The sequence below is a fragment of the Tigriopus californicus genome, chromosome 8, assembly GCF_007210705.1.
Source record: "Tigriopus californicus strain San Diego chromosome 8, Tcal_SD_v2.1, whole genome shotgun sequence".
Classification (NCBI taxonomy): domain Eukaryota; kingdom Metazoa; phylum Arthropoda; class Copepoda; order Harpacticoida; family Harpacticidae; genus Tigriopus; species Tigriopus californicus.
Genome location: NC_081447.1, coordinates 3,727,465 through 3,742,596, shown reverse-complemented (window position 1 = coordinate 3,742,596; position 15,132 = coordinate 3,727,465). Strand labels below are relative to the sequence as shown.

At 41.6% G+C, this 15,132-nt stretch overlaps 2 protein-coding genes across 3 annotated transcripts in view; one reads left to right on the top strand and one right to left on the bottom strand.

Moving 5' to 3' along the window:
- The window catches only part of LOC131884480 (focal adhesion kinase 1-like), a 33,225-nt gene extending 32,169 nt beyond the window's left edge, over positions 1 to 1,056 (bottom strand). The window contains exon 1 of the mRNA XM_059232277.1: positions 711 to 1,056. Coding sequence (XP_059088260.1) covers positions 711 to 826 — 116 coding nt within the window. The 5' untranslated portion in view covers positions 827 to 1,056. The remainder of the gene's footprint in view (positions 1 to 710) is intronic.
- A 443-nt stretch (positions 1,057 to 1,499) lies between these two features.
- Positions 1,500 to 3,531, top strand: LOC131885257 (beta-1,4-N-acetylgalactosaminyltransferase bre-4-like). Of its 2 annotated transcripts, XM_059233223.1 has the most exons (3): positions 1,500 to 1,726; positions 1,831 to 1,932; positions 1,990 to 3,531. In XM_059233223.1, the coding sequence occupies exons 2-3, from the start codon at positions 1,903 to 1,905 to the stop codon at positions 3,052 to 3,054; spliced, it is 1,095 nt and encodes a 364-aa protein (XP_059089206.1). In that variant the 5' UTR covers positions 1,500 to 1,726; positions 1,831 to 1,902; the 3' UTR covers positions 3,055 to 3,531. The 2 variants fall into 2 exon arrangements, with proteins under 2 accessions (XP_059089206.1, XP_059089205.1); XM_059233222.1 differs by having other exon boundaries at positions 1,501 to 1,726; positions 1,831 to 3,531.
- Positions 3,532 to 15,132: the final 11,601 nt, after the last annotated feature.

The window sequence follows — 15,132 nt, the reverse complement described above, 5'->3', positions numbered from 1 at the left end:
ATGCTGACTCCCATGCACGGAGTCGATTCGCAGGTGGAATTGCTGGACTTGTTCCCCACCCTGGTGGATCTAGCCGGATTACCACCAATAGAGCCTTGTCCACCGTACAATTCAATTGAGTCTAGGAAAATCCCTCTCTGCACCGAGGGCAAATCTCAGGCAGAAACGGTTCTTTCTAAGCTAACTGATCCGGACCCATACAGACATGTGTATAGCATGACTTCAAGAAAAAGTGATATCAGTCGCAGGAAAAAGGATTTAGATTTCATGAGCTACAGTGTTCGAAACAACAGATACCGTTACGTGGAGTGGTATCCTTACAATCAGAAACTGAATGTAACTCTTCTGGACAATATAGCTGCCAGGGAACTATATGATCACCAAATCGATCCTCAAGAAAATGAGAACAAGGCCAACTTTAACTACAGTTCTCAAGTTATACAAGAGCTTTCCAAAGACCTTCAATTGGCGTTTTGGGCGAACAATAGTAACTCCCTCTATGATTAAAGTTTCAAATGCTAATCAACCATTGCTGGTAAATGAGTATACATGACCTAATCCCCTAGTCTAGGGCTTTTTTTCATGAATCACATATTTTTGTCGGATTTTGATCCATCTCGTGTGGTCCAATACCCCCCACCTTAGTTTCTCAAGTCGCCAGGATAAATCACAAGCATTAAAACACGCGAAAGAGACACTCAAAAGCTCACCTGTGGATCTTTTGCTGCTCAATCCACTCTTGAAACCCGCCCTCGGCCAGCGAGTAGCTCGACTCTGCCGACGAATCTCCCAAGAGACTCTCATAGTCCGATTTGAAGCACTGCATCCTGTGATCAAAACCGGCGATCCACTCTTTGACGCATTTTATGAGACGGCTCAAATTGACGCTCTCGTGAGTGACTCTGAGTAGCACAATCAGGGCGTTCGCCTGGAGAGCCGTTTGATGCTATTCGCTCGTAATTTGCATCCTTTTCTAACCCCTAAGCAGGCCAGGAGATGTCTGGATACTACTCTACTACACAATGCACATGGGCCAGTTTCCACGGCTTTCTCTTCCATCCCCAGAAAGTGGCCTCTAGATGTCGCTCTTGTAGGGGAGCTCTCCGGATTTAAAACACAGAGAGTAGATTTTACCCTTAAATTACTTCGATACATGAGGAAGATTTCGTTCTCGACTTGATGGACTACTCTTTAGTGAAAGATTGTTAGGATTTTACCCGTGGAATTGCTGTAAGGTGATGTTGTTGCAATGGATGTCAAGAGGGTAGTGCCCTCTGGCGAGGAATTTTGGTTCATCAGCTGTGAATTATTGGTTCAATCCTTAACAGGGTCATATTAATTTACTTTCAAAAACTTGGCCAATCGAACTGTTAGCGTTTTGACAAGACAAACGCGCGACAATTGTATTTTCCAGTCAAATCCAAAAGCAAATCAAGTCTAAAACAAGTTCCAAGCTCAACTGATTATGCTCTATGTCTGATTCTATTGCCAATTTGGCTTCCTCTTGTCTCTCCTCATCTGATGAAGTGTACTATGAGCCTAAAGACATATGAGAAAGGCCTCTTCATCCTCCTTCATCACCCAAGGAGCAGCCTTCATCTTGGCCTTAGTACTTTTCTCATATTGGTCTTCAGCGACTCTCGATCTGACTTCTATTCCTCCATGGGCATGACATTGGTGTGGTAACCATCCATGCCCTCTTCCTTGTCGTCCATGTCTCTTTGGGGTGAGTATTCCAGGGAACTCTTCCAAGGAGTATGCAGGGACTTGCTGTGCACAGGTGCAATTTTACAGATGAATGAATGCTCAATCAGACTCATCTTGCTGCAGATTGGCGGTTCTGAGGACGATTCCACGTCCAAATACCATGCTGGGAATTGAGTCCCTGGCATCAGAGTGTCCATGGCCCTCCACACTTACCTGCCCATTAAAGTACTTCTTTTCATTATCATTTGCCTTATCGGGCTCCAATACCTGAGTTTACTTCAGGTCAATGAGCGTCGACGCAGTCATGTCAATCGATCTCTGTTCACACTCAATTGGGGCGACACGCCCACTCTCCATTCTGAGAGTGGGCGAGCTTACGGAAAGATCCCTTTATTGAAGAGCATATCTCGGTATTTTGAGGAAAAGAGCAACCAAAACAGTACTGGGGTAGATGAGGTAGATCCGGAGATCGACGAGCATATGAACCCTTCTATGGTAGGTCAAGTGGGTAATGGGTCAATGAGTGGTGAGCTTCCACAATGTCCCATGATTCCACCGGATCTTCATGGACCAGTGAAGGTCAACGTTCGTCAGGTGCCAGCCACCATGTCAGAAATCGAACAACTGTACCCTCATTTGCAACCAGGTGGGCGGTACAAGCCTCCTAATTGCACGAGTCGCCATCGGGTTGCCATCATTGTGCCATTTCGGGCCCGAGAAGATCATCTCCGGACTTTCTTGTTGAACATCCACTCTTTTTTGAAGAAACAACTGCTGGATTATGGTATCTTCATTATCGAGCAATACGGTGATGGGCCTTTCAATCGGGCCATGTTGCTGAATGTGGGTGCGGCCGAAGCTTTAAAACAGTACGATTATCAGTGCTTTGTGTTCCATGATGTTGATCTCTTGCCCGAGGACGATCGCAACTTGTACACATGCCCAGTGCAGCCCCGACACATGTCTGTGGCCATCAACAATTTCTTGTATCGTCTTCCTTACGATGACATCTTTGGCGGAGTCTCGGCCATGAAAGTGGAGCATTATCGAGAGGTGAATGGGTTTTCCAACATGTTTTGGGGGTGGGGCGGCGAGGATGACGACATCTCAAATCGGCTGAGACAGAAGAAGCTTTACATTTCGCGGTACCCTGCCAATATTGCACGATATAAGATGCTTCGCCACAGCAAGGACAAGGCCAACCCAGAGCGATTCAAATATCTTTACAGTGGTGCTAAGAGAATGAGCAAGGACGGGTATAACTCTCTCAAGTATAAGCGGATCGACTTACTCTTGAAACGGCTTTACACCTGGATTCTCGTGGATCTTCCCCATCTGAAGCGGTAGAAATGATGCCCATGCTCGGTCCAACCGACATCTAGTCCCTCAAACTAGACCACCCTTGGTTTGGGATTTTCACTCCAGTTCTCAAAAATGATTAAACGCTTCTAGTTACGTATAATTCACTTTGGAACGATTGGTTCCAATTGTTAAAAAAAGAAAGTAGTCAAATGGCTGTGAGTGAATCCCGATCACGACTTAACACCCCAACGATTGAAAAATTGACTTACCTTAAAAGGAGCACTCCCCTTCAAAGAAAAACGTCTTGTACGTAATGGCCAAAAATTGTTCCACTTTTTAGATCCCAGAATTCATTTCAGTGTTACAAAGATTATAAATTATGATGATTTGTACCTTGTTGAAGCCGATGGTGTATGCAAACTTGAATTGACACACCTGTACGGTTGTAATATTGCGCAAAAATATTGATTGACAAGTATCCCATGCTAAGCAAGTACGAAAATACATTAAATTCGCCGCCTGCTCCATGTCCTTGAAAAACAAATTATTTTTCTATTTTGAACAGGTTCTTTCGATAATTGAGCGGAATGTTGAAAGCGGGAGATTTTTTTTTAAAACAGACAAACATTTGATTTCAACGGAATGTCGTTCCTGTAACGACATTTCTTATGTTCTAGGAAAAAGATAATGACTCCCACCACGCTCTTCAAAAAGTGATTTAATACGCTTGCGATACAGGTCAGACTCAGCATGTTAAAAAGGTTTTCTTTATTGGACGTAATCGAAACTTAAAAAACACAAAACGTGAAAAATATCGTCATCATGGTGCTGAGACTGAGCAAATACTGAATATGATATTGTTTTACTAAATCGTAAGAAATCAACTCATCCAATTTTTTCTTGGTTTGGTTTTTTAAGGGCTTTTCTAACCGCTACAAGGAATGTAATCCCCAGTACCATTAAAATGATTCACATAATTGGTTCATATTTTAGCGGACTTTTTAAGTCCACCGGGGGTGATATCGTTAACTAGAAAAAGAAACAGAGAAACCTTTTTAGGGGGCGTTTCTAGATCAGATTGAAAATTAATTTTAATTGAATACAACAGTAGAATGGGATAAAGCGGACACAACATGACCACCTGTCCATTTCACCAAATTCAAGTATGTTTTTGAAACGTTAAGGGCGAACATTTCTTTTTACCTTTTCGTCTCATTTCCAAAAAGATCGGTTTCAAACTAAAAGAAAACCATGTTTAATGTTCGAAAACATTATATGTCGAAAAAATCTGACCATGCCTTGTGTTTTTTTCGTTCCACCAATTTCTTTAATGACAGACAAATTTCAGAGTGACAGAAGGTCCCGCTTCATGCCAATGCTTGGACTTACTTGAATAGGAGTTTATTAACTGCACGTTAGTCCCCTAAACCACGAGAGGTCCACTTGTATCATGCGATTCTTTACTCTCACGTTGTACTTTTCTTGTTGTTGTTGCTTTTTCAGGGACTTGCGTCTAGGACAAGTTAAAAGAAAGTAAGACATCGTAAATGGTAAACTGTGAGACCTGGATTTAGCACGAACCATCTACCTTATCACACGTTTATGGAGAATAACTAGAATATTTATAACTGTACTTTCGCCAAAAAAATCAGCACGTACTCCTTCAATTTGATATGGTCGTCAATATTAAGGCCCAAGAACCTTGCACATTTCTCACTAAATCTGGATCCAGCTTGTTAGATGTCAATACCATTAAAAATCGAACCATTTTTAAGGCTAAATAACATAAGTTTCGTCTTCTGAACATTCAAAACAAGTTTATTCAATTTTAACGAATTGCCTACTGAATTTACTGATTGACTATATTCGATTTTCATCTTTTCTAGATTATCATCAAAGTGCTACAGAGTGGTATGGTCAGCGAACACCGTCACTTTCAAATTAGTAGTTAGTCACGGTGTGCAAAAAGCCCTATCAAGTTTCCAGAAATTCCCAAACACATCTTGGCATTTTTCTACTTCAAAAAGTCATAGGAAACCCCTTTGATTTTATTGCTTTATGGAATTCTAGTCCACATAAAAAACTTACATGCCTAAAAGCATTATAAAACTAAATTTTTCAAAAACCTATTCAATTATAACTGGGAGGACACTAAGTTAGCCCTTGAAAATGAACTATGATGTCATCTATCACACTGTTACCTAGTTACATTGGATTTAGTGGCCCAAATTTAATCGTTTTTTGCCCCAAAATGCCCCGGTTATATGTTAGTTTATTTTCCCAAAGAATTGATTTCGATGTTCAATATCACAGAAGTGGAACATTCTTTTTCCTGCATAATTTTAAATTAACTTAAAACCTTCTACAACCATAACTAAAACCCTCAAAAAAGCAGATTTTTGAAACATTATCTTAGAACCGTCCAGAGGACATTTAGTTTAGCGATCACTGAAAATTTCACGAACATCAACAAAGTCTTCACGAAACGACAACATCTATAACATTGTTTTATGTATTGTCTTCAGAATTCATATGAATGCGTAACTAAGTGTACACACGATGATTGTAAAACAAATTTTCAAAGATTACACTTTTAGATTGTTTTAAGTTCCATTATATAACACTTTTAGCTAATGCGAGACTGTGCAAGAAAAAGAAAAATAATTTTTAACATATAACCGGGGCATTTTGAGGCAGAAAAACGATGAAATTTGAACCACTAAATCCCATGTAACCAAGTAACGGTGTAATAGATGATAGCATAATCTATATCCAGGAGCTAACTAAGTGTGCTCTCAATTCTAATTGAGTAGGTTTTTGGAAAAAAATAGTTTTTATAAAGTTTTTAGCATGTATGTAAGTTTTTTATGTGGGCTAGAATTCCATAAAGCAATAAAATCAAAGTTGTTTCCTATGACTTTTTGAGGTAGAAAAATGCCAAGATGTGTTAGGGAATTTCCGTTAAAACTTTAAAGGGTATTTTTACCTCTGTGTTGTTGCAGTAGGAAAATCGTCAATACAGATCAAAACAGCAGAGGACCCAAAAACTTCCATCTTGCGTGATCTAACTCTCGTAACCGCGTGAAAAGACGTATTTAGTTGCATTTTGGCCTCGATTTGGAAGTGTGAAGGCATCTAATGTTGAAAAGGTGAATATTTTACCCAGTCGTAATTCAGAATAAGTACTCACGAACTCACGTGGGGGATCTCATTATGGGTGATTTGAGGTGTGCAGCGGTTTCCCTATTAAAAACAAGAATAAACCTAATCTTTGGGACGACTCGAGCCTTTGGCGAGAATCAACAGACTTTTTCAGGTACCTGATCCTTGTGGAACCAAATATTCGATTCTACACCTAATGACTTCTTTATCATATAAGGCATTTCTACAGTACGCCTGTTTGAACTGGCAAAACAGGAATTAAGATGCTTTAACAGTCCCTCCTCAGTGACATATGTTATGTACAACAAATCATATTTGAATGTCCTTAGGTCTATGATGCCAAACCTTGCATTAAAAGCTTTCTCTCTGTGTATGTAAATGAAACTTTTGACAATTTGGCCGATTTCTTTAAAAGTAGCCGTAGAGAGATCAAGGCGAACATTTTTTTTATTTGAAAATGTACAGATGTAGGAAAGTTCTCCCAATATTTCAATCTAAACTCCAGTGGTCTTTTGAAGTGAAATTGTTTTGCACTTGGGCAGAGATCCTTTCACTTGAGAAATGCATCTCGTTCACTGATTCATCGTAAAAGATTGAAACCAATCGTATCGTCTTTGCTCTGACTGACCTAAGATCTGGAGTCATTGTCGGGGTAGGAGCAAAAAAATGTGAATCAGGTCACCATCTGGCACCCGCCCCAAATTGGGCTAAAAGTTTGTTTTCTTGACCATCATTGACGACTCCATGCTCGCACCTCAATCTGAGCCCCTTCTAACACTGCTTAGAAACTAATGGAAAGGAACCTTCATTGATCCAATTTTGGATTTTCACCAAGACGAACGCCCACAAGGGGAGGGGGGGGGCATCCCTCCCTCAAGTTGGAAAGGAGCCACTCATGCTCGTATGTTCCACTTGAGGCTGGTGAGATGGGGCAAGTGGAAATTGTCCCAGGATTGTCAAGTAAGTTTTCGTTCTCCGCCATTCAAAACTTTTTCATATCCTCAGGGGGATGAAGACAAAAAACCATTTCCAGTTCCCTACCAACCAACCAGCCATCTAACAGTCAACGAGGAAGACGGTGAGGAAGGCCTTCCTTCAAGACTTCAAAGATAAGGCACAGAACATGAAAAACTCGTCCATGTAAGTAAACGGCGAAGAGTGAGGAGTTTGAGGATTGAAACCACCTTCGTCGCCCTGGTTCCAGGGTTCCAAATCTAAGTGAGTCGGAAAGAAAAAACCCACCAAGGCTTCCGTCTCTGAGTTTGTGCCGAGACTCGTTTGGCAAGGTTGGTTTCGCATTATTTACGTCTATGAGTCTTGCGACGGTATGCCTTACTATCCAAGTGAAGGGATCCAATACCAGGCTTTTAAATGTTCTTCAAAAGGCCATTTCCTTTGCTTTAGTGTTATGAAGAGGGCCTCTTGTTACTGTACTATTGGTCCATTAATGGTTTCCCGATAAATTCGGCAACGTCGCTTTGGAATCTAAGTTGCTTTATCCAACAACAGAACCGTATTTAATTGGACATCTCAAAGAGTGGAGTGTGGAGAGAGATGAACCTGATTAATACGCCAACATCCTTGTTCATTATTGGTTATATTCACCCGTGTAAAGTAAAGTCCTTATTTGAATTTCCACTCCTTCATATTTTTTAAATCACATAACACTATTAAAAAGTACTTTGAATTCTGCCTAGCAAAACACTTTTTCTTGAGGTTGTTAAGTTAACCTCCAGCAAAGGTAGGGTCGATTGGCCTGATTACTCCACACTGATTCGGAATGGGTTTGATTGTTTTCCACAAGGGGCAACAATATTGGTTCATTCATGTTATATTCTAGTCATCCATTATCATTTCTATTTATTCATTTCTTGTGCTCTCACCATTTTACTCGCCATTGTACAGATTTTTCTGTTTATAAACACATCCACAAACTAGCAATGAACATCTAGTCAACAGACACCATCGGGTAATCCTACATGGCAGAGCCAGTAGTGGCTAGTGATGGGATCAAATCAAATTTCAAATTCAAGGTTGGCAGGAAATGTGGCAAGTGAGAGGCCCCCTCCTAATCCACCGTGAGGAAAGAACTTAATGTTTAACAAAGAGCAACCCTGGTATGAGGAAGAAAAATCAGCGTTACTTTTTGAGCCTAGCTAACGGGTTTCGGACATGCCATGATTAATGTCATAGGCCATTGAAAATGTAAAAATTGGGAGCCCTACTCACAACCTCCCGTGATCATTAATTTGATCCCTATCCGTAGCAATGGCCGTCTCCGCGTGGAAGAACCTTTGAGTGGAGATGTCATTGCGGAACTTGGGCCCAGGAGAGACGTGGTGCAAGTGAAATGGCCCAGGTTGCAGCCAGTGGGCATGGTGTTGGGGGGGATAGCCGTGGTCGCAGCCAGATCCTGATGCGTGCAGAAGGCCCAGGGTTGCAGTGACCCGCCTGTGGGTGTAGCGGAAGGCCCGTGGATGCAGTGGTATTGAGCCAGGTGGACCGTGGGGTGTATGAGGTACTGGGGGCGGAACCAATGCCTGGCTGGCTGGCGAGGACCAGTGGGTGTGGTAAGCTGGATGGAGGATGTATCCTAGTCAATCAAACATCCGCAGTCAATTCTTCTAGTCGCCACATCTATCAACTCTTGTCATCTTCACTTTTTTTATTGTTCATGTTCACCTAGTCAAATGTTGTAATTTTCTAGTCATTCCCACCCAACCTCCTGCGATATGTTTTATTGTCCCCCGTTGTCAACCCTACGTGCTCATTAGTCCATGTTTCAACTAGTCCTTTGTTGAGCCATCCAATGTCTTGCAAAATCCAAAGCAATTTGAGCCTCCGTTACTCGACACAAACAACCCCTACGCAAAACTGATATTGGCCTTAATGGACGGGTCTGAAAGTCCTTGAACCTCTCTGATCCCTAGCCCAGTCGCCAACTCTGGTCCTTAAAATGGCCGATTTAATCGAGTTTTGGCACGATCCTCCACTTGATCACTCATTTAACCCGCCGACTAAACCCCCTGGGGTCAGATCCTGGATGGAACAAGGAAGCAAGTGGTCTTGGCAAGCACGACGTGAATGTTGTCAAGCCAATAATGGAGTGAGATCTGAGCGATTTCCATGCTCAGCGAGCACAAGAGGCCCCCATTGCCATTCGATTCAGTCGAGGATTGCGACAAAACGTGGCGAAAAAATGGTGGCAATATTTTCGAGCCGGTTGAACGATAACACTGTCAAATCAGGCGGGTATTTTTCTCGTGTTCCTCGTTGTGCCTGTAACTCTAGCTAGGGAGGGGAACGAGGTACAATCATGGCAATTGGCCATAAAAAAGTCTTTGAAAACGAAATGAAGGAGGTGATCGATGCTTCGCACGAAAAACATACACTCACCCGGGGCTGCCGCAAGTCTGAAAGAAAAGCCAACCTTGTTAGGTCGTCTGGCACCAGACACATTTTGTCTTGAAATGCTCCAAATTGAGATCCTTTGATGAAAAGGGTTTGACAGATGGTCCAAATCAACCTCGATTTGACGACAGGTTGTTTCTCAGTTTCTCAGAGTCAGGCAGACATGAGCTCATGGATTCAGGGGAAAATAACATACGGTATGTATATAAATGATATGGATGAAAATCCTATTTGCATTACAGTGGGGTGGAGTTCCAAAAGGCCAATTACTGTGCCATTTAAATGTGACGCTTATGGATTATGCATTCTACGTACCAACCCAATCCATAAATAGCAAAATGATAGTTTTGTGTCAACCAAATCCCCATGACCCCTCTGTACAGGAAATCATTTCACATATCTCTTTCGACAGGATAGAGTTTTTATCAGGATAATGCACGCCGTCAAGGAAGTTTGTTTGAAAAAGTGCAAAATATGGAACACTTTTGGAAACAAATCCTTCAAACTTTGGTGAAAGATCTCTTTTTTTCTGAAATGAAGATGGAAAGGTGCTAATCTTTTGTGAACTTTGAATCTAATTAAAGTGATACATCATCTGGCCATGATACTAGGAAACGGGCGGTGACGGTTCTTTCACTTCTAAATCTCGGCTCTAAATGTGGAACAACTTCGCATTGGCATCCAGAACCAACAAGGAGTTAACATGTCATGAAATGAACGTCTATTAATCATGGGAGAAGCTTAAAGGAACCAAAGAGCTCCGGGAACTGTGCCACTGGTACGGAAAAGTCGTCTCTAACGGCAATAGCAAATTGGTGCATTTGTAAAGGCCTCCATCGACTCCGCCGATGCGTTCGTATTTTGGAACAATTTATTGCCAATGGATTTGTTGTGCGTACATTTTGTAGTATCGCCAATCTAGGATTGACGATATAGTTCTCGCTTCGTTAGTCAAATGAGTGCTAGTATTTTGCCCACATTTGAGGCTGACAGATTTGTAAAAGCCGCTTTCGTAACGACAGTGTATTGTCTGATTGTCATGTGGCTCGTTTGACAAGTTCACAAGATGTTTTTGGAAGAGTGGAGCAACGAACATCCAATATTGGAAACGCCAACATGAAAGAGACGTGGATTAATTATTCATTGACCAAATGCTGCTCGTCCAAACATTAGTGGAATAGTAACCTCTAAATGGATAGACAAGGACAACCTCACTGATTGATGACATGATAAGATAGTCACTACATTAATTACACCACATGTCAAACCCTCGAGGCTTTCGACAGGGACGACAAACTTAATTTCCTTCAACACATTTCCAAGACAACTGGAGAGTGGTCGAATTTCATTATCCAAAGTCATCACTTGGATGATTGGATGTACGCCGATGTCGATTCCAATGAATTTGAAATCACGACCTTCAATCAAAGATTTCCCTCAAAAAGAGCCTTATTTGAAGAAGACCATGGCATTTCACAGAATATCAAATTGCTTCAGCAGACATCTTCAGCAGTTTTCATCTGACAGGCGGGAATTAATTTTGTCCGGAATCACTTTGGATGTGGCCCGCAAAGGAGTAAATGAGCTGAATGACCTGTCTGCTCACTCGAATATCCCGCGATCTTGACGGGTGGGCAAAGTGACAAATTGCTTTACTTCTCCCATTAACAACACAACGGCCACCCACACGCTCAAAACCGTTCCATAAGACAACCTGTTCCATCTCTCGGAACATGAGAGAGAGCAATAAGAAATCCTCGTTCACGTACGAGAGACAATAGAACAATGAAAGGCTCAAGTGCAAACAAGAAGATACAAGGAACCCAAGAGTTTAGGGACTCTGGGAAGGGGATCAAGAGCAAATGCGACCTCATAATTGTTACGAGACTTTATTGGAAAAGATGGCTATTTGTCCACACAATGCAACCCTTTGCCACAAAGCTCAAGGTCTTGTAGAACCAAGCACGAATGAACTCCAAATGGCCTTTTTCGTCAGGGTGACCAAAAAGAGTTGTTGGGATGCTCAATAGTCCTTGATGCTGAGAGTGAATAATCAAAATGTATTTTCTATTAGTAAAAAAGGCGTTACATGGAAGGGGCCGTTGGAAATAGATACGGGAACTTGATTTGAATTGATTTGTATCATTGCTCCCCATGGTTGCTTACCCGAGGTTATGTCCATCAAGCGTGAGAAAGTTGTCAAAACCATCTGAAATTTCAACACCCTGGAGATGGATTCTAAAGTTGCTAACTTCAAATTGGAAGCTTGAACTTACATTGACATGTTCCAGGTATTTGAGGGGCGAGAAAAAAAGGCCTGCTTGATGTTCCTCGGGCGATTACCTGGTCTCGCACTACAGTAGACGCTTTGTTTATACGAAGAAGAAATCGAACAGGACTCCCGGAATACCTCTTCGTCTTGATATTCTCTTGAGTTGTTAACAAAACTTTTTTTTGCCAACGTAAAGACTTTACGAGCAACATTTTCCTTGAAATGCGACAAAAAACTGGATCGAAGAACACCTTCCAGAACGCTTCTGAAGCCCTCCTTGATATTTCGGGCGATTGTTTGCTTGTTGTGGCTCAAGTTCAGCAAACTTTTGATTAAACCCCCCTCAAGAGACGATTTTTTGACGGGATTGGAAAATGATCTGAAGTGAGGCACTCCAGATATTTTACTATTTTATCCACTTTCCAACTTAATCATCCCTTGTTCCAATCGTCGTAGAATTGTCGCTGAGTAACGACTGAAGCCTTTGAGGAACTATTGATGATGAAAAAGCTTTAGAGTGAGAATTCATGACAAAGCCATTTTATTGGAACGTATGAGGAACTGGTTTCTCTTGGCCTAAGTCTAAGAACGAAAGGAGATCAAGCTAGCAGAACTAATTTCAAGTGCTACTTAGCCTTATGGTTGAAGCTCGAAATTGAAGAGATTCCTCAAGGATCGAATGGAACACGATTGGAGAACGAACGATTGATCATTGTTTACAGATCCTGATTCAAACGCAGCTTGGAAATTTCAAGGCAAAACGAATCATGAATAGGAAATAGTCAGTCCAGTCGATTGTTCAGACACATCTTGATTACGCTTCGCCTATTTGAGCTCCAATTAGTTCGTTTGCAAAAAGACAAACAGGTCCAAAGATGATTCACCAGAAACATCACCGGAATGAGAGAGATTGAAATTGGGACTGTACAGTGAGCAGAGAAGGTACGAAAGATATCTGAAACTGTACGTTTTCCAAAGCATCCATAAGCTTTGTCCCAACCCAGGAATTAGGGTCAATTCTAGTCACCGTAGAGGCTTAATGTGCGTTTTGAGAGCACCTCCAAGTCTCCGTGAATCCAGTCTAATTCGAACAACGAAGTCCACCTCTGGTGTTTCTGGGACTCCTTCATTGTTTCATTTATTTCCTACTATTATTCACAAGGTAGCATCTTTCAAGTCAGACTTGGACCAATTTTTAGGCAGCATACCAGATCAACCCTACATTCAAGGACTAGCTCGGTCTGCCAACCCAAATTTGTTGGTAGACCAAATATCATGCAAAGATTAACACGTATAAAGTTGGCGAAATGTAACTTTAAATTTCAATAGTAGTGGGAATTACATTTCAAGTAACGGATATCAAAACTCGGGACACCGCCACCCACCCCAATCCTAAAACAAGATGCAAATAAATGGCAAAAAAGGGAACCAAATAAGTGTAATAGGGTTTGGTACTCATTTTTTTCGATTCTGGAAATTCTATCTCCCCAAGTAATACCGCGTGTCCCAAAAAGATTGGCCCAATTTTTCAAATACGGCTTTTGGTATCACCCAGAATTGCAACATCGTGCTTCCAGATATGAAGAGAAAGCTATAACTTTCGACTTCAAAGTAAAATCGTTTTTATGACTGCAACTTATATTTTGTCGTCCAGAACAATAACCGCGAGGAGACTGATGTCATCTTCCTCCAAGCAGAGACGTGCCGGTCGAGGAGGTTGAGCTTGCTCATATTTGTCGCCAGCCCACAAATTGGGTTCAGACACGCCTAAAATCTAGATAGGATCTCATGGGACCAAACCAAGTGGTTGACCCCGGACAGTGATACCCCTACCCCTGGGCCACAACTGTGGTTAAGGGGCAGATTTCCTTAAATCCTAAGAAGTTAATCCCAAGAGGTTGCCGCATCTACCAGATCAAACAAGACAATGGTTGCTTGCATCCTTCAGGATTCGGGATGGACTGACCACCGAGTAGCGGACGGTGCCTATATTTAATAACATTTAACTAAATAAGATAAAATAACACATTGAAAAAATAAAATCCAAAATCGATTGTGAAACAAAAAAGTTATGCCACGGATAAGATAGAAACCTCGTATCAGGCCAATATTTTTGAGACACCCGGTCTATATCAAATTGCCTGAGACGTTTGAACTATGCATTCATTGATTCACTCCGCTCATATTTGAAAATTTGTGCATATTTCAATTCAGAATAGGTAAGTTAAGATAAAAAGTAAAACTTAGGATCCGGTTGTTTAGGAACAGTTTTTCGTTAATTCTGAAAAAGAAGATGCAATCTTCACCCGGTCAACAAAGCCACCTAACTTGATCCATATAGCTCTCGGATGTGCATCTTGTGTCTGGAGTCTAATTGGGTCCTCCTGTAACGTGGATAAATGTCAGCAAATTACGACAGGGAGGTGAATCAAACCTGCGCCAATTCCTGCAGCACATCTCCTGACCATTGAAAAAGATGATGAATTACTCTGACTATTACACACCAATGTTGCCTCTTTCGACCACCCAATAACAGCACGAAGTGTTTACGTGGCCTTGAATTTCTGGCCCAGCTTCCATGATCCCAATTGAGATGCGCACATTGCGCTAAAAAGTGAAAATCCGCAATGGAAATCCATCATGAAATGGATTTTTTGTTGGCTCCCTTTTTGAAGTCCGTCCTCAATTCCACCATTGACTTCACACTCAATTTGACCCTACACAATACACTAGAGTAGAACTATGGCATGGAAAGCGAAATTTATAGAAAATCATGCCAATTCATTGTCGAATGAAGTGTCTAAAAGGGCTTCCGATTCCTTGGCGTCAAGTATAAGATTGGTTTTATGCAAGTGCATTCATTCTCAACCAATGCATTCCACACTACGTGACAATGAACAAATATTCACTACCGACCTACCAAATGCACATATACACAATATGTATGTTGGTACAATGCATCCGGTGGATTGCTCCATGGAATTGTGCATGAACGGAATCATGACTTTTGTGGCCTTCGCCAAGTTATTGATTTACTTTGACTTTAGACACCCGTTTTTTTCGATCCTTCACCTTTCATTATAAACCCACCAAGGAGTAAGAGCCTTAGCTGTGACCAAAGTTGAGGATACTTTTGAGGATTTTTTGTGCACTTACTGCGTGACAAGGTAAGAAATGCATTGCCAACCTTAAGTTCAGATTTTGATCTAGGGCCAAGATCCACGCGGGGGCGAAGTTTCCACCGTAGATCTTGGGATCAGGTTGGTTGGTTGGTTGAT